The sequence below is a fragment of the Hemitrygon akajei genome, chromosome 14, assembly GCF_048418815.1.
Source record: "Hemitrygon akajei chromosome 14, sHemAka1.3, whole genome shotgun sequence".
NCBI classification, from domain to species: Eukaryota; Metazoa; Chordata; class Chondrichthyes; order Myliobatiformes; family Dasyatidae; genus Hemitrygon; species Hemitrygon akajei.
Window position 1 is genome coordinate 64,779,276 of NC_133137.1, and position 24,792 is coordinate 64,804,067.

Consider the following 24,792-nt stretch of genomic DNA (forward strand, 5'->3'; position numbering starts at 1 on the left):
AATTAGCAATATAACATCTTAATTTTGAGGACAAATGCAAGGAACTTATGGTTAGGCTTAATTATATTATTCTGACACTGGTCACGACTTTTTAGGAAGAAAATGAATATCCTTGAGAGGATGCATAGAATATTTACCAATTTAGATTCAAGAATCAGACATTTTAATTACAATGTTAGCCAGAGAATCCAGAATCTGATAGAACATTAGGTAACATGTCCTGCAACTGTTCTGATTACATAATCAAAGGCAGGGCAAAACAAATTTAGGATTTCAGGCAGGAAGGACAGGAGGAAACATAATACTGCAAAGCAAATGTGGCAACATGCATTTTATGCATAAGATGATGTAAGCAAGGTCAATGGAATATTCAACAACCACCTACATTAGCTTCAATGACCAAAATCTGCTCAAAGTATGTTTTAAAGACCATTTTAAAAAGATAGGGAATACATTTTCAACTCCCCTCTTATTCAAATTGTATTATCTACCTTAAATTATGTACACAATAAAATATTGGTAAAAATCACATTTCCTTCACTTTTCTGGTTTGCCATCAATAGGCTTAATAACCTCTCTGCTTTAGGGCAGCAGATATTCTCCAAGTTACATCTTACAGCAATTGAAAACTGAAATAAGTACCTAAGATTATAGATAGCAAGAATTGTTGTGTCACTGCAAAATGCACACAGCTCTGCCAGTATCGCAATGCTTGAATGTTTCAAGGGCCTTTGGTGAAGCCATTTTTGTTGTACACTATTTTTAAAAAAATGATATTTTCCTGTTTCTGATCTACCAGGCGTCTGTGTGCACATTAGTACTGCACAAGGCACAGAGAACAATAATCAATCTCAGTTATTGTGCTTCTGATCCTTAACTGAGTGTGCTGCCTGTAAAACTGCCATCTTTGATATTAGTCCTCATGAATATCTGCATTAGGAATTGCATTCATCGAATTTCATGTTCATCTGGTGACCAGTTTATTATTTACGTTTCAAAACCCTTTGTCATCATGTTTGTGACATTTCACACAAATAAGCCACGTTTCAATAAGTATTATGAGGGTTATTTCAAAAGTACATCACCAACTATGGATATCTTGAATCAGAAATAGCAGTGCATTAATTCAAATCTTTGTTGCCTTTTCACTTCATAGAACTTAATATGCCTTTTTAAAGTAATAATTACAGAAATGAAAGTTCCTGATGATTCAGAAACTTTTAATGTGTTTAACAATAAAAGTATTTTCCAAATTACAATACACACGGTGCATTTACATACAGATTAAATAGTCATTTAAATGCAAAACAGAATTTCACATTCATTGAGGTAATTTTTAAATTCATTTCAGAAAATGCAACTTACTCCTTGCAGTGTTTGGACTGCTCAAATTACGTTCTACATCAAGCCAAGATCTCTTCAGATTAGTTAATACAAACAGTACTTTAAATGTAACATAATTTGGCCTTGCATATGTATTACTTTGGTTGGTAATAGATGTGACAATAAATATGCACTTTGATACTGTATTCATGTGTGGTTATCCATTTCTCCTCTCAGTTCCAACACTTAAGAAATATTGGTAAATACTGGATGGCAGAAGCAGAATACAGAGAACACATTTGATTACAAATGTATATCACATCATTTATTTTCATTTAAGATTGACCACACCTGCCAACAGATTTGCCTTGATCAAATGTGGTAACATTTCTGGTCTTTTTGATAGCAATGGAAAAATGTGAAGTTTTTGGGGTATTTAAGCAAATTTTCCATTTTGCTGGTCAACTGTACCAGAATTACCAACTTAACAAAATAATGACCTGCAAATCATGCAATTTATTGTTAATATTTCAAAGTTTCAATATAAAATGTTATTCATTTTAGTTACAAATCTTTCAAAACACAAATGAAATAGCTGTGTTCATTCCCATGCACATGCTATTTTTCCATCACATCCTGGTCCAGCCATATGAATAATGTTGGAGCTACTATACATTGCATTTTCACAGAAATGCATGATATTGCTTAAAGTTTACATACATCATGCAAAACACAGTTTAGAACACAAAGCTGAGGGTATGAGGTTCAGTAGTATGGACTGGTTAGAAGAGTGTGATAATTAAACAATATTTAATGGCATGCAAGTACATGCAGATCACCAACTTTTCATGAAAGACAATAGTTTCAAGAATACAAACAGCACATTTTTAAATTTACACAGAACAGCAAGGAATGATAATAGACCCTTGCATTTTAAGATGATAAATTTAAAAAGCTGACTTCAAACTCAACAACTTAGTTGAATCTAAAAGCTAATGGGGAGCACACTCAAGAGTACTGGCAGCCATTTAGTTTTCAAGTTCAAATACATGCTTCAGTTGTGGTTTGAATTCTAATATTCCTCATTGCAAAGTTTCCATAGATTTTATGTTTATTTCATGTATAGAGTGAAGTGTGCCGAATACAGGACCAGCTCTGCATCAAAGAAGTACACCCCCAGATGGCCAAACAACAGTTACAAAATCCACAGACTTAACCTTCCTGGCTGGAAAGGAACAAATTTAAAAATCTGATGCTTTATAATTTAAAATAGTAATGTATATAAAATTAGGCATCTCAGTAGTACAGATGTAAAGAACACCAAGTACATTGAGCAAACATTTTCTTGGAGACAAGCCTCTGCATGAATCAGTTCTAATAAATGCATAAACACGTTTGAGAAGAATAAAGTAAACCCAGAAATAAAAATTGCAAACACTGTGGCGAGCCAACAGCCAATGTTTCAGACAATGACGTTTTACCTGCAATGATGAAAATCATAAATCTTAAGCATTAATTCTCTCTCACTACAGATGCTGCCCATCCTGCAGAGCATTTCCTGCACTTTGTTTTTAAGATTTCATGCATCTGCTGTTATTTTGCTTTCAAAGCTTGCCTGCGTTTTTCTTTGAAGCCATTGGAAAAATAAATGTAATTAATGGAACCAATAACCCTTTAGTTGAAGCAAAATGTGCATTGTGTTAATGTACACTATAATAATTAAAGGGGCAAAACAGGTTACTGACATCTTAAAGCCAGTTGCTTTAGGCAGATGGCACCCATCAAGCACAGTTGGCAGCTCATCTAGAAGGAAAGCTCTGATCTCAAACCTCCACTGCCTTGTGGCTATCTATACCTACTCATAGGGAAGGCTTCGTGAGTAAACTCCCAAGGAAAAATCCAGAGCTGGAGTCCTTAAGGCAGTTCTACTTCGAGTTCAACGCTGATTGGCAACTCAGGCAACGCTGCTGGTGCCAAACTGTATTGGTCTCTGCCATTCCTTTGGATTCATCAGCTCCATGAAGAGGGTGAGACAGCTTGCTTTTCATGTCTTAATAGGCAGTCATCGATCCCAGGGGATCGTGTGGGTTTGCGCCTCTGGTGGATTGTGTCCTCTCCAGGGCACAAGCATGGGCTTCATATCTTACTGCACTGACTTGCCTAACATGTAGACAGCTAGGACCCAATATCTATGGTTGATCTCAACCAACAGAGGGCTTCAGTAATTAAATAGAAAACCATCTTACCTTAAAAAAAGAGCACAATTTTAGATGCTTTGTACTATGGAATGTGGGTAAACAAATTCATACCTAACAAAAATGCAGAAGCCGTGCTGAATATACTGCTTGAACAGCAACAAATAGGGACATAATAGTTTAAAAAGCATGGCTGGCATGCTAAATCTTATACGAGAGATTCAATCATACTGCACTATAATAAAATCATTTTGATATACAAACTCTTATTTCTTTCCTCAAAACAATGGATCCTGACAAGCAGGACAAAATACTGTTTGTGCTTATTGTAAATAAACTTCTTGGGCAGAGTGGTTAAAAAAGATAATGGTGTGGTAACAGCAATTAAAATCTATCCTGGTTACTTGTACCACATGATAGCTGATACCAAGTGAACAGAAAAGGCAGTTCGTTAGATCTTGGAGCATAGAACTGTATTTACAGAATGTGAACCAATTATCCAGAATATGTAAATTCTAGCTTCCTCTTAAGATTATTTTTTTTTCAAATGTGTGCAGTCAAATTCATGAAAAGTTGTTAGTTCAATAATGTAAACTTTCCAAAGGTTTACCTACCAGTATTCTAATCAAGTGATGAGGCTGTACATCCAAAAGTTAAAACTTGTTTTACTGAAAGGAATTAATGATTCTAAATGAATTGGAAAATCTCATTTTAATTTTGTTTGCATGATGTTTTTCTTTTGTAGCTCTTATTATTCACCATCCATTGTCTGTTATCATTCTTCTGATCCCGTAGTTCTGAGCACAGAGTCTTCTCCCAAAATCTTGCACAGTTCATTCAATCTCTGTTGCATCTGAGGGGCTCCAGCCAGTTGAGACTCAAGTCTTTGCTTTTCTTCAGCTAATGAGAGTCGGGTGGCAGTATCCAGTTGTTCAAATCGCCAACCACCCTCCCCATCAAACTGTAACAGGTGTGTGTGGTATTTCCTGCAAAATTAATTAAGTCAATCTTATATGATCTCCTTCCATTTTGCAAACACAACTGCTGATGTTGTTCATACAACTGCAACATAATAATGTCCCTATTTCAAACTTCAATGTCCTGACTGATGAAGACCAGCATACTACATGCCTTCTTCACCACTTTATCTACTTGCAACAAAGTAGTGGATACCTCAGAGGCCAATAGTCATTGCCTCTAAAGGAAAAGCTTGATAACCTGTCTCAATTGGATTGTACAGTACTGACAGATATAATTGAAAACTATTTGCAATTCCTCAGCCTATCTCCCTAACAGATCAAGATCTCTTTGTAATTAATGGTAACCAGCTTCACTATCAACATGATCCCCTACTTCAGTATTATTACACAAATAACGAGCAGAGGTCCCACAATGACCTCTGCAGCACCACATTAGTCACAGGCCTTCAATGAGGGAATCAACCTTCAATTGTCACCCTCTGTTTCTTATCATCCAGTCAACTCTGAATCCACCTCACCTGTTCCTTCTAAATCCCATGCAGCCTAACTTTCCAGATCAGCCTTTCATACAGAACCTTGTCAAAAGCTTTACTAAAGTTGACATAGACAACATCCATTACCCTACCTTCATCTATCCCCTTAGATACCACTTTGAAGAACTCCAAATGATTCATCAGATCTCCATTGAATAAATTCATGGTGATTATTCATGATCAAGCCTCAAACATCCAAGTGATGGTAGATCTTATCCTCAGGATTCTCTCCTGTAATTTCCTTACAACTGACCAGCCTGCAGTCCTCTGACCATATGTACACAACGCTGGAAGAACTCAGCAGGCCAGGCAGCATCCGTGAGAAAAGAGTAGCCAACGTTTCGGGCCAAGACCCTTCATCAGGAATGGGGGGGAAGAGAGGGCCGAAGCCAATCGCCCCCCCCCCCCCCCCATTCCTGATGAAGCGTCTCGGCCTGAAACGTTGGCTACTCTTTTCTCACGGATGCTGCCTGGCCTGCTAAGTTCTTGCAGCGTTGTGTACATATTCTTTGATCCCCAGCATCTGCAGTTGTATTTTTGTGTTTTGAGTCCTCTGACCAGCCTGCAGTCCTCTGACTTGTTCTTGCTACCCTTCTTAAACAATGGAACATTAGTCACTCTCTAGTCTTCTGGAACTCTGCCAGTGTATAATGATAAGACAATAAGGACTTCTGTGATTTTTATTTTTTAAATTGGCCTCCCATAAGGTCCAGGTTGCATTTGGTCAGGCCCTAAGCATTTGCACATCTAATGCACTTCAAGTCTGTGATTACCTCCTTCCTTGCAATTGGCCTAAGTTCCAAGGCCTCAGTACTTATTACCTTCATTTAATTGGTATCCATGATATTCTTCTTAGTAAACACGAAGGAGAAGCAGACATTAGAAATCTGTGGAATCTCCCGTGGCTCCATATACAAATAACTCTGATGGACTGAGTCTCTACCTTGCAATCCTTTCTGCCCTCCTGATTTCCCTCCTTTTGCCTGCTCTTAAAATTTTATATTAATTGAGGGATTTATTTGTCTCCAGCTGTCTGAAAGTGATGTATGCTTTCTTCTTTTTCCCGAACAGAACCTTGATAATAATGCTTGTCAGCCAGAGTTCACTGAACTTGGTACGTCTACCTTTTACCCTAGCGGGAACCTGCTGCTCCAAACCCTTGATGTGACCCTTCTAAACTCTACCTCAGTGCTGACTGTTCCCTTGGCTTTAAAAAGTCACATGGATGACCCCAGCTAGATCCTAACACGCTCAAAGTTACCTCTGCTCCAGTTCAGGATTTTATCCTATGGACCTATTCTACATTTTTCCATAACTATTTCAAACTTAACAGAATTATGGTCACTGGACCCAAAGTGCTCCAACTATCACTTCGGTTGCTTGGCCCACCTCGTTCCCCAAGGAGGTCCAGAGCACTTTCCAGAGTAGGTTCCGATACATATTGCATGAGGAAACTCTCTTGAATACACTTCAAAAATTCTGCCTCATCCAGCTCCTTTGCACTCTAGGTGGCTCAATCAATACTGGGAAAATTGAAAACTCCTACTAACATTAACCACCTATTCTCACAACACAGTGCAATTTCTTGACATGTCTGCTCAAGCTCCTACTGACTATTGGGGTGTCTACAAAATAGCCCTATCAAAGTATCAATCCATTTTGATTTCTAAGTTCTACCCAAGTGGCCTTGTTAGATTATTCCACAGGAATAACCTCTCAAAGCACTACTGTTATGCTTTCTCTTATCTGTGGAACATTTAAAAATATTGTAAGGAATGTTGAATAGTAGACAGATAACTAGAGTATAAAAATCAGACAGAAGAGAATCATTTTAAAACATTGCAAATAACTATCATCTATAATCTAGTCCAGACTGTGGAACAGAGAGCAGGATGTTGCATCCGTGGCAATACTAATTAAAATACATATTTTTAAATATACAAGTCAATTTTAAGGATACACTTCAAAAGAAAACAACTATGATACAATAGCAGAGCAGAGTTAATGGGTTAAATGACCTAATTCTGCTCCTATGCTACAGTTCAAAAGCATGTTGAACATTACATTTACAGTATTCACTTTTAGTAATTTAGATCTTAAATGATTCAACTGCATCAAATGAATGATGGCACAAAGCTGCATTTTTGTATTAATTTTTAATACATTAATACTGTATGTAGCATCAAAATTTGAAAAGTGCTAAGAATAAATTATGATTCTTCTTATTATACTTAACAATTTTAAGAAACATTTATCCATGCCTTAAACTGAAATAACATATCAAGATGATTTCAATTCCTTTCTTGTTTAGTGCACTATAATAGAGGAGAATCTAGAATTTAGCTAAGGCATTTTGCAATAATGGTTTCTAACTTGGATGAAGCAGAATAGCAAGCATACATTTCTCATTAGAAATTTATAAGTAAGTACTCACCAGAGAGATGGCCTATGCGTAATTGACAGCAATGAGATCCCAGAATTTTTTGCAGTCTGAAATATCTTTCCTTCGACATCAATGCTCACAGCACTTGTGCATTCATCTAACAATGCATATTTTGGTCTAAATGGAATTAAATAAACTTAGTAAACCACAAAATCTATATATTATTAACTATTTTGTAACAACTTAACCAGATCTTATTTTAAATTAGACCAAATTTTGTAAAATACTTATGATATTCAGAATTAAAAGACATAATTTTCATTAAAGTCAAAGTGCATCAAGGAAAGCAAGAATGGGATGTTAAGTTATAATAAATCCTTTGTAACATGTAAAATGAGAAACTTTTAAATTGACAGTACAGCGATATGAAATAATGTTTCATTTGGTTTGGAGGTAATCCCATTATCTATATTAGCTTAACTTTGCTTAATGGGAATATTTCTATTCAATTGCTTAGATGGAATGTACAACTAAACCGAAAATGGTATTTATTCCCACACTTCCTCCCTTCCAACATCCTTCACTAAACCCAGTGGCTTTCTATCGTAATTTCATTTGGGAATTTGTCATTTTTTAAAAATCTCATAATAACTTTATTACTTTTCTCCCCCTTGTCTTCTCTTTTTGTCATAGTTCATTTACTCTATTCAGTTGAGCTAAAATCTGGTCAGTAAAGGTCAAACAACTAATAACATTCAAGTTGTAATTATATATAATACTAAAGGCTACAGAGATCAATGGGTATTGGAGGAAACCAGAAAAGAGATATTGAATTTGTATTATTAGCCATGATTATATTGAATGGTGGTGCTGGCTCAAAGGGCCGGATTGCCTGCTTCTATTTGCTATGGTTCCACAAAATAACATTATAGAAATACCACGCTGCCTTGAAAATACTGAAAATTGAGTTGCAAGTAGGCTATTTAATTTGGAAACAGATGATTAAAGTATTAAATAACATATCCATTGGAGATAGAGATGAGACTCCTCCAGTTCTCTCCTTCCAACAAAGTAGTGGATCCATTAAACAGAGGCCAATTAAGGGTATATTTGCATTGTCATTTATTGTCTTAGGCACTCTAGCTATATAAATGTGCATAAGACTTTTGCACAGTATTGTATGATGGAATACTTGGTTTCCCATTTCTGCACAGTATAAAAAACATCAATATTCAACTGTTTAGTCAATCTAATGTAGCTGAACTAAAACAAGGAATTACTAACATGTGTCTTTCAAGCATTACATCTGTTTAACTGTATAGCCGGGACTGACAGCAAGTAGGGCACCAAGCTAACACAGCTAGAAGTGGGGCTTTGGAAGAGAGGCTCCAGACATCCTGTCTTTGGGGTGGACTGGTAATGAAGAGGATCCTAGCCATTTTGTACCACAAATTAAGCTGAATTTAGCAGAGCACTGGCCCTTTGCCCTCTGGGCAAGGACTTGCAGCAAGAAGAATGTCAGCATCTTGACAGAAGAATCGTGCTTGCAATGACACAGGCCAAGACCTCTCACTGTTCTTTTGGCCTGCATTAAAAATATAACAACTGCCTCCCTTTTATTTGGTAGGGATCTCCACATTAGACAAATAACGAATGATGCAATTTGGGACAGTTATTGGTGAAAATGTTGTTTGAATGCTTTTTTAAAAATGCACACTTTAAGTAGCTAGTATGAGCTCGGCGCAAAATGCCTAGTGAGAAAACTGACTGGACCAACTTGCCAAATAATACTATCATTTAATTTCTGATAATATATTTTAGACAGTTAGATGGCACCAAATATTTTCTTAGAATCTGCTCCTAGACAATATTTGCACTGACTGGTTTTAAACTTACTCCAGGAAGTACTCTCTCCATCATGCTGAGAACTTTCGCAAACAGGTCCTATAGCAATTCCACTGTTTTTTTAAAAGTAGGAAGCATTGACAATATTACACTATTTAAAGACCTATTCAAATTTTTAATTCAACAAGCTACCAATGAACTGTCTACTTAACAGAAAAATAACAGACTACTACAGCCAAACACCAACTGACCAAACAAAAAAAATGAGCAAATAGATTGCACAAGCTTCCAGACAGATAATGATTCACACCTATTTTGATGGGGTTTTACAATCTATCCATTTCTCACCTTCTGAGGTGGTGCATCTAAAGGAGAATAATTGTCCCCAACAATGAGTATACTTTTCCTTTCACCTCTCCACACAGAGATCTTTATTGAGACAGCATGTTGAAAATTAGCAAATGATACCACAACCAGCTAATGGAATCTCAGAATCATTCAGCTTGGAAACGTTCTGCTGTTCATGCCCATGTTGGGTCTGTGTAACAGCCAACTGTTCAATGCTATTTACCCAGCTCTTTTCCCATGTACCTGCAATTATTTCTCCTTGAAGGTTCTGCACAGTTCTGTCTTAAAACTGACAGGTCAATTAACTGCTATAATCTTTCATCGAATGAATTCCAGAATATGACTATTTACTTCATAAATAAATAAGTTTTGTTCATGTCATGGCTATCAAAGCTTGCAGCACGATTTGGACCAGCTGGAAAAACAGCCTGAAAATGGCAAATATCAATAAATGAAGACAAGTATGAGGTGTACAAGTGTGAGATACTGTACTAAGTGCAATTATGAAGAAAGCACGGCAGCGTCTCTACTTCAATAGGAGTTTGCAAAGACTCGGTGTGACATCTAAAAGTTTGACAAACTTCTACAGATGTGTGGTGGAGAGTAGATTGACTGACTGCATCACAGCCTGGAAACACCAATGCCCTTGAACGGAAAATCCTACAAAAAGTAGTGGACACAGCGCAGCCCATTCATAGGTAAAGCTATCCCCATCATTGAGCACATCTACAGAAAGCATTGTCACTGGAAAGCAGCATCCATCATCAGTGACCCTCACCATCTAGGTCATGCTCTCTTCTCACTGCTGTCATCAGGAAGGTGGTACAGGAGCACCAGGTTCAGGAACAACTATTACTCCTTAACTATCAGGCTCTTGAACCAAAGGGAATAAATGCAATCAACTTTGCTTGTCTTACCATTGACATGTTCTCACAACCGACAGACTCACTTTCAAGGACTCCATGTCATGTTTTTGATATTTGTTATTATTTCTTCCTTTTCGTATTTGCATAGTTTTCTGTCTTCTGCACAGTGGATGAATGCCTAAGTTGGTGCGGTCTTTCATCGATTCTATTATGGCTATTATTCTACTATGGATTTATTGAGTACACTCGCAAGAATAAATCAGCTTCAAACTTTGAATCTGGGCAAGATGTAAACAGTGAATGGAAGGCACTGAACAAAGATACCTGGGAATACAGATTCATAATTCCTGAATGCAATGTTACAAATAAACAGAGTTATACTTATGGATTTTGGCACTTTGGAGTACAGGAGTTGGAACATCTAGTTGAAGTTGTACACAGCATTAGTGAAGCTGAATTTAGAGCATTGTGTGCAGTTTTGGTCACCTACCTATAGAACAGATACCAGTAAGCTTGAAAGAGTACAAAAAAAATCACAAGGATGGTACCAGAACTTGAGTTCTAGGTAAAGTTTGAATAGGTTAGGACCTGGAGTGTAGGGAAATGAAGAGTGATCTTATACATAATATTATGAGGGCTGTAGGAAGGGTAAATACAGTACATGTAGGCTTTTTCCTCTGAAGTTGAACAAGACTAGAAATGAAGGTCATGAATTTAGGGAGAAAGGTGAGGGGAAGCATCTTCATTCAGAGATTGAAGGGTGATATGAGTGTAGAGCAAGCTGCCAACAGAAGTGGTGGATGCAAGTTTAATTACAATATTTAAGGGAAGTTTGGATAGGTATATGGAGAGGGTATGGAGGGGTTTGGTTTGGTCTCCATGTGGGTAGATGGAACGGGGGGGGGGTAAATAAAACAGGTCAGCATTGATGAGATATGCCAAGGGTCCTGTTTCTGTGCTGTAGTGCTCTTTCACACAAAGTCAACCTTGGTCTTTTACCAATTACTTTTAAGGGAACAGTTTATCTTGCTCCACCCTGTCAAGATCCCTCAAGATCTTGAACATCTCTATCTAATCAACAGCAAACCCTGTTTTTTCTAAGAAAGTCACTTTAGCTTTGACAGCCTATCCACTTTACTGAAGTCCCTGTATATTGCCAGGTGTTGGTGCGTGGCCAAGTGGTTAAGGCTTTGGGCTAGCGACCTGAAGATCATTATTTCGAGCCTCAGCTGAGGCAGTGTGTGTGTCCTTGAGCAAGGCATTTAACCACACACTGCTCCTGCACCTTTATAGCCCAGTGGTGGCGGTTGGTGCAGTATGGACAAGACAAGACAAGCTTAGTATACTTTTGCCATAATCTCTCAAGCTTCACATATTTCCTATGGTGTGGAACTAGGGACAGACTATATTACCAGTGATAACCATGTGTCATGAATAACCAGAAAACAATTTGGCATACTTATTATTTAAGTAAGCAACCACTTTCCTTGAATTAATCTGGCAATAACCTTACAGCCCACTCACTTGTGATAAAACATTCGTGCCATCCCCATTCTTTGTTTCTCACCACCAGACAAGACATCCTTCCAGTCAGTAAAGGCATCCCATCCTGCAGCAAAAGGAAATAAAGTAATATAATGAGCACTGTAGATGTAGCAAAATTTGGTAAAATTATACAGTATTAGTATTTTTCATATTTTTATTATCATATTAAACTTGCTCAAACATTGGACGTATTGGTCAGGAATAACCATATAACAATCACAGCACGGAAACAGGCCATTCTGGCCCTCCTAGTCCGTGCCGAACTCTTAATCTCACCTAGTCCCACCTACCCGCACTCAGCCCATAACCCTCCACTCCTTTCCTGTCCATATACCTATCCAATTTTACCTTAAATGACACAACTGAACTGGCCTCTACTACTTCTACAGGAAGCTCATTCCACACAGCTATCACTCTCTGAGTAAAGAAATACCCCCTCGTGTTTCCCTTAAACTTTTGCCCCCTAACTCTCAAATCATGTCCTCTCGTTTGAATCTCCCCTACTCTCAATGGAAACAGCCTATTCATGTCAACTCTATCTATCCCTCTCAACATTTTAAATACCTCGATCAAATCCCCCCTCAACCTTCTACGCTCCAATGAATAGAGACCTAACTTGTTTAACCTTTCTCTGTAACTTAAGTGCTGAAACCCAGGTAACATCCTAGTAAATCGTCTCTGCACTCTCTCTAATTTATTGATATCTTTCCAATAATTCGGTGACCAGAACTGTACACAATATTCCAAATTTGGCCTTACCAATGCCTTGTACAATTTTAACATTACATCCCAACTTCTGTACTCAATGCTCTGATTTATAAAGGCCAGCGTTCCAAAAGCTTTCTTCACCACCCTATATACATGAGACTCCATCTTCAGGGAACTATGCACTGTTATTCCTAGATCTCTCTGTTCCACTGCATTCCTCAATGCCCTACCATTTACCCTGTATGTTCTATTTGGATTATTCCTGCCAAAATGTAGAACCTCACACTTCTCAGCATTAAACTCCATCTGCCAACGTTCAGCCCATTCTTCTAACCGGCATAAATCTCCCTGCAAGCTTTGAAAACCCACCTCATTATCCATAACACCTCCTACCTTAGTATCATCAGCATACTTACTAATCCAATTTACCACCCCATCATCCAGATCATTTATGTATATTACAAACAACATTGGGCCCAAAACAGATCCCTGAGGCACCCCGCTAGTCACCGGCCTCCATCCCGATAAACAATTATCCACCACTTATCCACAATTATAACATTAACCATCTTCCCATTAACATATGCTCACTCCAGATTACTATTTTAAATTAATATCAGTGGGGGTGGGGGGGGGGGGAAGCTTGTCATAAATAAATATGCAGGTTAAAATTAATTTATTAAAATAGCGTAAGATGAGAATTCACATGTAGTTGGTAGATATAAAAATCATTTTAATTGTATTTTTTACTTTCCCCTTCCTTGGAGATCTCAAGGTGTCAAGTTTTGATGTTAAATGCAAAACCAATGATTATGTGATAGAAATCCCAGAAGGGTTAGTTCCTGCAAGTTCCACTTTATATAATTGACCTGGGTAACTTCAACTCACAACCCTGGTACCATGCAGAATACAAAAGGATAAATGTACAACTTCCATTTTTAACCAATCCAGTAAGAGCAGGCATATTCCCTTTCACGTGGCATATACAGTATATTAGGCTCTGAATTTCTAATGGAAAGAAAACAAAAATGCTGTCACTTGTACGAGAGCAACATTTCCAGTGGTACTGAAAAAAACTTAATATTTTTTCCCATCCCATCAGCTTTAGATCATAGCACACTACAGCACTAGACAGATCATCTAACTCATGATATTGTGCCAAATCTTGATGTCAATTTATTCTAAATGTGCTCCTCTTAAATATCATTTATATTCCTCAATTTCCTTCATAACAAGTGTCTATCTAAAAGCCTCTTAAATGCCACTGGACTGCCTGCTTCCACTACAACCCTATTCCAGGCAACTACAACTCTCTGCGTAAAAAAAAATACTTGCCCCTCATGCCCTCATGTTACCTTTAAATTACTGCCTCCTCCCAGCTTAAAAGCATATCCTCTAACTTTAAAACATTTCTATCCTGGGGATAAGATTCTAATTGTTCACCTGATCTATGCATCTTATAATTTAAAAGTCCTCACGGATCTCCCCCAGCCTCCATTGCTTGAGGGAGAATAATCCAAGTTTGCTCAACCTCTCCTTGTAAGTCATACCCTCTAATCCAGGAAACATCCTGGTAAACCTCATCTACACCCTCTCTCTATTCTCCACATTGTTCCATAAATGGGATGACCAGAACTGCATGCAATACTGACATCCTGACAGCTTCAGATAGCTGCATGACTGGCTTAATCCTATACTCAACACACATACCAATTGAAGGCAAGCAGGTCATAACCATACCCATTTCATAGCCACCTTAAGTGAAGTATGGATTTTGATCCCAAGATCCCTCTGCATAACTGTATTCCTTCTTCTTTCATTTGACCTCCCAGAAGGCAACACCACACACTTGCCCAGATTAAATCCATCTGCCAATTCTCTCCCCTGATCTGTAACTGTTACATCTCACTGTACCCTATTATAGTCTTTTACACTGTCCAGAACTCCATTAATCATCATGTCATCTGCCAAATTTGCTAATCCACCCATATACAACCAGAATTCCACTGGTCATGACATCCAGTCAGAATAATAACCTTCCTCCTCTACACTGTCCTCTATGGGCAAGCCAGTCCAGAATCCAAACTTGCCATTCACCCTGGATCCCATGCAACTTTATCTTCTGAATCAACCTACCATGAAGGGACTTTATCTCATGCTGTCCTAAAGTCTACATAAATATTGTAACATACATTGTCTTATTTCATCAAGCTCCTTCATCACCTTGTCAAACTGAAATAAAATTTATTTAGAGATAAAGCACTGAAAAGTTCCTTCCGGCCCAGTGAGGTGTGCCACCCAGCAACTCATCCATTTACCCCTTGCCTAATTATAGGACAATTTATAACAACCAATTAACCGACTAACCAGTACTTGACAGATAGACCTCAGTATGTGCGGTTGGGAGACTGTAGGTCTGACACGGTGGTAAGCAGCACAGGGGCGCCGCAGGGAACGGTACTCTCTCCGGTCCTGTTCACCCTGTACACATCAGACTTCCAATATAACTCGGAGTCCTGCCATGTGCAGAAGTTCGCTGATGACACGGCCATAGTGGGGTGTGTCAGGAATGGACAGGAGGAGGAGTATAGGAAACTGATACAGGACTTTGTGATATGGTGCAACTCAAACTACCTGCGTCTCAATATCACCAAGACCAAGGAAATGGTGGTGGACTTTAGGAGACCTAGGCCTCATATGGAGCCAGTGATCATTAATGGAGAATGTGTGGAGCAGGTTAAGACCTACAAGTATCTGGGAGTAGTTAGACGAGAAGCTAGACTGGACTGCCAACACAGATGCCTTGTGCAGGAAGGCACAGAGTCGACTGTACTTCCTAAGAAGGTTGGCGTCATTCAATGTCTGTAGTGAGATGCTGAAGATGTTCTATAGGTCAGTTGTGGAGAGCGCCCTCTTCTTTGTGGTGGCGTGTTGGGGAGGAAGCATTAAGAAGAGGGACGCCTCACGTCTTAATAAGCTGGTAAGGAAGGCGGGCTCTGTTGTGGGCAAAGTACTGGAGAGTTTAACATCGGTAGCTGAGCGAAGGGCGCTGAGTAGGCTACGGTCAATTATGGATAACTCTGAACATCCTCTACATAGCACCATCCAGAGGCAGAGAAGCAGTTTCAGCGACAGGTTACTATCGATGCAATGCTCCTCAGACAGGATGAAGAGGTCAATACTCCCCAATGCCATTAGGCTTTACAATTCTACCGCCAGGACTTAAGAACTTTTTAAAAGCTATTATTAATGCTTTTTGAGATAGTGATTCAGATGCATATCATATTTTTTTTTACTGAGTTAAGTATTGTATGTAATTAGTTTTGCTACAACAAGTGTATGGGACATTGGAAAAAAAGTTGAATTTCCCCATGGGGATGAATAAAGTATCTATCTATCTATCTATCTACATCTTTGGACTGTGGGAGGAAATCCGGAACACAGGAGGAAACCCAAGTTGTCATGGAACAAATAAACAAACTTCTTATAGATGGTGCTGGAATTGAACTTCAAGTTCCAACAAACCAAGCTGTCATGGCATTACACTAACCTGTACCCTACCATGGCGCAGGAATGACTTACTCAGCACAAAGCCATGCTGACTGTCCCTGGGCAGGCTCTGCCTTTCTAAATGTGCATAAATTCCAACCCTCAGTATCCTCTCCAGTTGGTCCCCAATCACTGGTGGGACATTCTTTGGCCTATAATTGCACTGATCATCCCCATTTTCTTCCATGAATAAAGAGACAGAAGTTGTAAAATGTTCTACTGTAAATTCTGGTGTATAAGCTGAGAATTTGGCCCTAAATTTTGGTCCTAAAATTAGGGGGACAGCTTATACAGAGGGTGCCAACTTTGGAAAAATGAATACATGGACGTCAAGCCACCTGGGATGACTGCAATGTCCATATTTTCAGCTTTCAGTGCTGCTTTTGTCTCACCTGACAAGTGAGCTTTGAACATGTCCCAGACAAGTAGCAACTTTTCCTTCCTGAAACCTTCAGGACGTCGATGCCACACATCTTTAACCCACTTCAAGCAACCTGCTTCGTCCATCCAGCCATGTTCTTGAACGTAAACAACACCCCTAGGGAATTTTTCTTTCCTTGGGAATGTTTTCCTCTTAAAAATCACCATCGGTGGTAGTTTGGTCCCATCAGCCATACACGTTAACATGACAGTAAAATGTTGCTTCTCGTGTCCAGTTGTTTTGACAAGGAATGTTTTCTCCCCCTTCTGATTGACAGTGCGGTTGCCAGCAAAATCAAAGAACATTGGTGTCTCGTCCATGTTACCATCAGTGAGAGTGGGTGAGAATGTGCCTATCGATGCTTGATTACAAACGATTGGAAGGCCGTAACCTTATTCTCAAGATTACTAAGCAACTCCTGAGCAATCCTTGTTTTTTGTCTCAACACAAGATCACGTCTATTCATAAATCGGGTGCACCAACTTCGCGTAGCTTTGAGATTTTCGCTGACCTCACGGTGTTTCTCGGCCCATTTCAACACTTGAACTCGAATCATTTCTCTGGTAACAACGTATCCAGATGATCGCTGGTGATTCACCCAACTCTAACACTTTTTCTTCCAGTTCTGGTCATTGGCATGTTTTCCTGTGGTTTGCACATTTCGTCTTTGGCACTTCCCTCAGCGCGTCCTCCACTCTCGCACTTGTTTCTCGTTTACACTAAACTTCTTAACAGCTGCAGAATTATTCGTTCCTTTAGCAAAATCAACAACCTTCAGCTTGAAGCCAGCATCATATTGTATTAGCTTTAATCTTTTGTACATGGTGGTCGCAAACTCAATACTGAGTACATGTACTGATCCTGCCACCCTGTGTTATGTTTTAACGAGATTACGATGGGCGCTAAATGGTTTCATGGGGGTTACATTTCAGAGGATTCTTTAACATTGGGAACCTAATCCAAAACTTCCATCCCTGATTTATTTATTAAGATTTCACCTATAACGCTCTACAAAGTGTAGGCCTGTTTTCTTAGCAGGTACTGGTTCACAAAATTTCCAGGTTCCAGATCGGACAAAGCTGAGTACCGGAATGTGAGATCTTGTGATCTTTTCTGGTTAAATCAAAAACTTCTACAAAAGGGGTCAGTTTATACAAAGGTAACATGATAAAGATACTATTTTTAACCTTGAAAATGGGGGAGGGGGTCAGCTTATACTCGGGGTTGGCATGTATATCAGAAATTACGGTATTTTGGATCGGATTCTAATGTAGATCCCCTTTCACCTGATTCTGCGCTTGGGAGTATTGCTAGCCAATCAAACACCCCTTTTCAATCATGTACATGGGCATAATGCTTAAAAGCAAAGGATAAGTGTACCACTGATCCTCAGGTTGACTGAATTCTCATCTTGGAGGAATAGATGAAAACAAAAGCAACTGCATATAGATGCTTGTCCCCTCACCCCAAGTTAAACAAATGGAAATCCAAGTGAGTGAAAAATGATAACCATTTTTGAGTCTTGTGCTTTCAGTAAAAAATCTAACCAGGCAGTATTTTCCACCACCCAAGGGGCACAATGAATGACATTCTCTGTGCTTCTTTTAGAGAATTGTGGGGAATAAAGATCACACTATTCTGGGAAAGCTCTGTATTGGGAATTCTCAGGATAAAATTATCTTTCCAGCAAGGCATCAGACTGGGACATCTACAAGATGAGGCAAGAACTTGTCTATGAGTGCACTGCACCAAATCCCCTCTCCAATACCCCAATATTCAATCCACACCTCTTCAACAATCCCACTATTATAGAACACTCATGCGTGACCTATCTATTTGCTTCACCACAACCTGTAATTACTGTATTGAACTATCATTATGAACTTGGCTGGGGTATAACTGAAGCTGCCAGCTGGGCTCCAAAGACTTGCATGTTCTTTAGTGAGCAGGAAATTCCAGATGGTTTTCTCCATTGACAACTGTATCAATCTTGTACCATCAATCTCTGTTGCCAACTATCATCCCTACTCACACCACAAAATATTGTGCCCAGAATCCATGCCCTTTTGTCCTCCTTTTCCATACATAAACTCATCCATTCGATTTCCTGCATTGCCACAGCACCATTACGTCACAAAACATAACCTTTTGAAACTAACTTTGGTAAACTATTCCTCTACTTTCACCTCAGCCCAATTGCAGAATTAAGCAGAATTAAATATTCCCTCATCTTCCAAATCTCTCCCCCATTGTCCACCTGAGTGGTAATTTGCTCTTACATTACCACCAAATAAAGTAAAAACAGGTAAGTTAGCTGCATTGGCTTCTCTTTCCCCTCTTGTACTGTTACCCCTGGAGTTCCACAATTTTCTGTTTTCTCAGCTGCAATTACTGTATTTGCCAGTAATGATGTCATGATTTCTGAAATGCTTCTTTGGATCATGCCACTCCATCATACCTATCACCCTATTCAGCCAGTTTAAAACATTAGGTCAGCAGACTGCAGCTATTATTTGAGTCCATCACAAACTTAACTGCTCAATTATCCCAGAAAATTGAGTTGATTTGCAGACATGATCCTTTCTACAAAGGAAAGCCATATTTTTGCCCACATATCAGTCCTATCACTGAAACTGCCAACTGCCCAATCTGTAACAGAGCACAGCTCCATCTCTGTCATAGCTCATCTGTAAACAAAACTCTCATCTGCATATCTGTTTGCTACATCTAAACTTCAGGCAATCTCTGCTGAGCCCCTCAACCTTTAACCTGCCTAAAACAGCACTCACTCAAGACACCACTTCCCATACTTGGTCCAAGTCTAATTTACTCCTTAAATTTAAGCCTACAATATCAGAGCAAAATTTCATAAGGCCAGAAGACATAGGAGCAGAATCAACTATTTGGCCCCTCAAGTCTGCTCCGCCATACCATCATGGCTGATTTATTACCCCTCTCAATGCCATTCTCCTGCCTTCTGTCTATAACCCTTGACGCCTTTACTAATCAAGAATCTATCAAACTTCTGCTTCAAATATATCCAATGACTTAGCTTTAACAGCTATCTGTGGAAATAAATTCCAAATATTCACCACCCTCTGGCTAAAGAAATTCCTCCTCATTTGTCTTCCTCTTATTCTGAGACTGTGCCCTCTGGTCTAAGATTCCTCCACTATCCACTTGCCTTTCAATATTTGATAGGTTTCAATGAGATCATCCCTCATTCTTTTAAACTCTAGTGAGTGCAGATCCAGAGCCATCAAATGCTCTCCATACATTAACCATTTCATTCCTGGAAACCTCTTCTGGACTCTCTATGTCAATACATTCTTTCTTCGATAAGAAACCCAATATAGCTCACAAGATTCCAAGGCTGGTCTGACCAATACTGTATGCCCAGCACTAATGGATATTGAGACCTAGCTGTCTAAACAAAGCCAAGGCAGTGCAATAGGGAGAGCAAGCCTTTGCCCATGTAGCAAGCTCCCCCTCTCCACACATCTGATGAACCCAAAGGAATGGCAGAGACTGATACAGTTTGGCCACAGCAGCGTAAAAGGCATTGCCAGTCAGGGATGAATTCAACGCAGGATGCCCTAAGGACTCCAACTCTAAATTTTTCCTCTTCGGGTTTACTCTCGAAGCCTTTCTCCTAATTAGGTACAACCATAAAGCAGTGTTGGTTTGAGATCAGAGTTTTCCTTCTGGATGAGTTGCCAACAAGCCTCATCTGCCTAAAGTGAATAGTTTTAAGGCATCTTTGCCCTGTCTCCTCAGCACCACATCCTTGTTTTGTATTCTAGTCCTCTTGAAAAGAATGCAAACATTGCACTTGACTTCACCAATTCAACCTTTAGGCAAGTTACCCTTTAGTTACCCTGCGTGAGGATTCCCAAGTCCCTTTGCACCTTCGATTTCTGAATTTTCTCCGTTTAGGAAATGGTCTACACCTTTATTCCAACTACCAAAGTGCATGACCATACACTACATTCCATCTGCTTCAGCTCTGGCAACCTCAATATTAACATAGTTGTTCTTATTTATCCATTCCTGCCTTTTCCACTTACATAATAAAACATCACATACCACATTCCTGAAAAACGCCTGCTCCTGCGTGTCCATCAACACCTCCAGCCCTAAAAGCCTATTGAATCTGTGATCTTACAATTTTGGCCTATAACACATTACTTTTTTTTTACTCACTCCACTACTTTTCTGTCTTCTTTTCAGCTGTGGAAGTTGAAAGCTTTGTAATTCTTTCCCTACAATTTTACGCTTTTTTTTCTCCTTTAAGATGATACTAAAACTCAATTCTTTGATAAACTCTTTCGTCACTTTTTCTAGTTTCTTCCCCTGTAACTGTGTCATATTTTGTTTAATACTCTTCATACACTTTGCGATGCATCATTCCGAGAAACACAATGTGAAGTTATTGGCATTGTTTTAAAAGTATTGAGCTGAAATGCACACCGTTATGAAATGTCATATAATTCATGAAATGCAGATCCATGTAACGTGATTCTATTAATTACAGGAACATTTCATTGTGTAGCTTCAGAATTACTTAAGATAAAATTTTTTGCACAAGGTAAAAATTCACTACCACCCAGCTTGACGTTCAGTTTTATTGGCTGGTTATAGTTAACTTAATATAAACACATGGTGAATTACAAATTATCATATCATAAAAGAACTGTAGAGATAAATAACTTTTTATCTTTTTATCCAAGTGTAAATTTGGAAATAAACTGAAATGATGCATTTTAACAAATATTTCACAGAATTCTCTCTATTAAAGTATGTATTTTTGGAATCAAGCTCATACCTCCCTCTCTCTGTACTATGTGATTCAAGTGAACAATATCGAGAATATGCTCCAGATCGAGATCTGTATATCCTTTCTCATGCATGTCTTCCACAGAATCCGGATAGATAACCTGATCTCTTAGAGTTCCAACAGACATGTAAGGCCTGTGAACCCAGATAGAAATACATTGTTAACTTCATTTGTGTTAGAAAAATGTGGACAAACATGCAAAAAAAATGAAAGACGTATCATCTGTACAGAAAACTACTTCCAAAAAATTTGGAAGGGAACAGGATTAGAAAGGAAGTATCCAAGTTACAATGGTATACAATGCAATTCAGTCCATTTTAAACTACAGCTCAGATCTTCTAAGAACAATTCATGGAGATAATGCCCCTGAAAATGGTATCACTGTAATTTGAGAGACACTTCCAATCTTCCCTTAACAACTGGAGAATATGGTCAAATATTGCAGAGAATAGATACGGAAACAAATCAGATGGTCCTGGTGAAGGGTCTTGGCCTGAAACATCAACTGTGTGTTCATTTCAATACACCTGGCTTGACTGCTGAGTTCCTTCATCATTTTCTGTGTATTTCAGCATCTACAGAATCTCTTGTGTTTATGGTAATATTTCAGTCAGCCTAATTTTTCTCACTATATTGTACAGCTGGAAAAGCTTTCAGCAGAATAGTGAAGATACGATTAAATCCGAACAAAAGTGTAAGCCCCTGAGTCCGTACAATTTTAAAAAATATGAATATATCATTTGTTCTCAAACTTGTGAAACTTATCATTTAAGAGCTAGTGGTAACTAAAATTGCACAACCTTTTCAAGAAGTGCTCCATTGGCTCACCAGTAGTTCAAGTGTGAATCAAGAAAACCAGTTTCCTTTTAATTAACACATTAGCTGTTGGCTGAAATGAATAGTGTGATTCTGTACAAGTTATTAAGTACAATCTGATTTTCAATAATGAATAGCACTCTATCTTATCTTCCATTATACAATTTAATTAAAAGAAAATTTTAAATTAAGTTATAAAATAATTCTGAAATGTGGAAATGATACAAGAACAAATAGGAGGGGGGGACGTCACGTGATGATGTAGGATCGAGACGTGGAAATCCAGCTCTCCAGTAAAAAACCAGTAAAATAATGTTTAAGTGAAGAAAAGTTAGTAAATATTTCTTAAAAATTACTTATAAACTACTCAGGATTGTCTTAAGGTATGTCTCCTAAACAGAAACAGAAGAAGACTACTACTTTGAAGACAACACAAGTTGGAAAAGAATCAAGGCCGGCAGCCATGAAAGAGCCTCGGGCTCAAGTGCATTTTACCTCCGGCGATACAGAACAGGAAACTGCGGCAACATCAACCGCTTCCAAAAAAAAAGAGCAACAGAAATTGCGCATGCGTGAAGGAAGGGGCATGCGCAAACACGAGCAACCCAAACTACAAATCCCAGCTATGATCAGAACTGAAAGTGAAAGTGAATATGAGGTGGAATCAGATTCTCTGGATAAATCAGACAAAGATGAAGAGACAAAGAAGAGCAAAAGGAAGAGGTTGGAGGTGATATTGGAGACATAAAAAAATCTTTGGTGCAAATAATGCATGAATTAAAAGCAGTAAAAGTAATAAAAAAGATATTAAAAATATGAAGATTATGTTTGATAAAATGATGAAAAGACAAGACAAAATGGACAAGAAAATTAAAAACTTGGAAGAAACAACGGGAGACACCATTGATAGAGTGAATAAAATGGAAAATAATATTTCTGCCTGGACATCAGAAAGAAAACGGTTGTTGGAAAAAGTGGATGTACTTGAAAATTTTAGCAGACAGAATAATATTAAGATTGTTGGACTTAAAGAAGGTATAGAGGGAGAGGATCCAAAAATCTTTTTTCAAAAATGGATTCCGGAAATTTTGGAAATGGAAGAAGGAACCCAGTTAATTGAAATTGAAAGGGCTCACAGAGCCATAAGATCAAGACCTCAAGTTGATCAAAACCCACGATCAATCTTGATAAAATGCTTAAGATATCAAGATAAAGAAAAGATCCTGAAGGTGGCTGCCCAATGTGCCAGAAAGAGAAACGGGCCATTGATGATAGAAGGGAAAACAGTTCTTTTCTATCCTGATATAAATTATGACCTCTTGAAGAGAAAGAAGGAATTTAACCCAGCGAAAAAAGTTTTATGGGAAAAGGGTTATAAACTTATATTGCGCCACCCGGCAACCCTGATCATTTTTTTGGATGACGGAAAAAGAAGATCTTTTACTGATTATCGGGATGCGGAAGAACTTGCATAAGAACTCCCAAATATTCGCTAACCACAGCCAAAGATTTAAAAGCGAAACGGATTAAAGATGAAGACAGGGACAGTGAATGGAGTTGATGGATGTTTAAGGACAGAAGAATATTTAAATATATTCTTAATTATATGATACAGGGGGAGAAAGGTAAAAATTTGAGAAATATTAATCGAGAGTAGTGATATTATTTTTTCTTCTCTTATATATACTTTTTTATGTTATGGGGGAGCTGGGGGAACTTCGGATCGATTGCTACGGGATTCACGTGTGTAATCATGCTGATTGCCATGACCCGTACAACGGAGGGGGGTAATGTTGTGTTTTTTTTTATTCACAACATTAGTAGGGGGGTATTTTGTTATTTTTTTCTTTATAATCTACTTTTCTTTATCTTTCTTTCTTTGCCTGGACAATTGGGGGGGGGGGGGGGAGGGAGAGACACATAGCAACACGGAGAATTTAAAAAAGATTCCCCAAGGTACTACGAAAGTTAAAACGTTAGGTATTACTATAGACTGGAGTAACCCTGTTAAAAATAATGACTAATTTACTGAATTTTTAAAGTTTTAATGTTAATGGGCTTAATTGACCAGTGAAAAGAAAAAGGATTTTAACATACATTAAGAAAATGAAAATAGATATAGCTTTTAGCTGCATTCCATTTGAAAAAAATTACTTATAATTTAAGAGATAAATATGAAATATTTCTGAAAATTTGGTGCCCTTATTTACAAAAGATAGGATTAAATATATAGGTTCTCCGAAGATAAACTTATTGGTTATTTGGGGAAAGAAATAAATATATATACTAAAGCTATTATGAACTCCATGGAGCATGTGGGGATCTTCTGATATCCAGGCATTCTTTCTAACTTTTTTTTTCTCTTTCTACAGGGATATGTTAGGGGGAGGGGTTAAGGGGAGGTGGGGAAGGGTTGATAATTTTTTTTTCTTTCTGTAACCAT

At 38.3% G+C, this 24,792-nt stretch overlaps 1 protein-coding gene across 2 annotated transcripts in view; it reads right to left on the reverse strand.

Moving 5' to 3' along the window:
• Positions 1-956: 956 nt before the first annotated feature.
• LOC140738646 (ATP-binding cassette sub-family D member 2-like) overlaps positions 957-24,792 on the reverse strand; it is a 49,338-nt gene continuing 25,502 nt past the window's right edge. For both annotated transcript variants that reach the window (XM_073066262.1, XM_073066263.1), the window contains 4 exons: positions 21,522-21,667; positions 11,998-12,082; positions 7,466-7,591; positions 957-4,504 (listed from right to left, as the gene is read on the reverse strand). In XM_073066262.1, the coding sequence (XP_072922363.1) occupies positions 4,294-4,504; positions 7,466-7,591; positions 11,998-12,082; positions 21,522-21,667 (568 nt within the window). In that variant the 3' untranslated portion in view covers positions 957-4,293. The remainder of the gene's footprint in view (positions 4,505-7,465; positions 7,592-11,997; positions 12,083-21,521; positions 21,668-24,792) is intronic.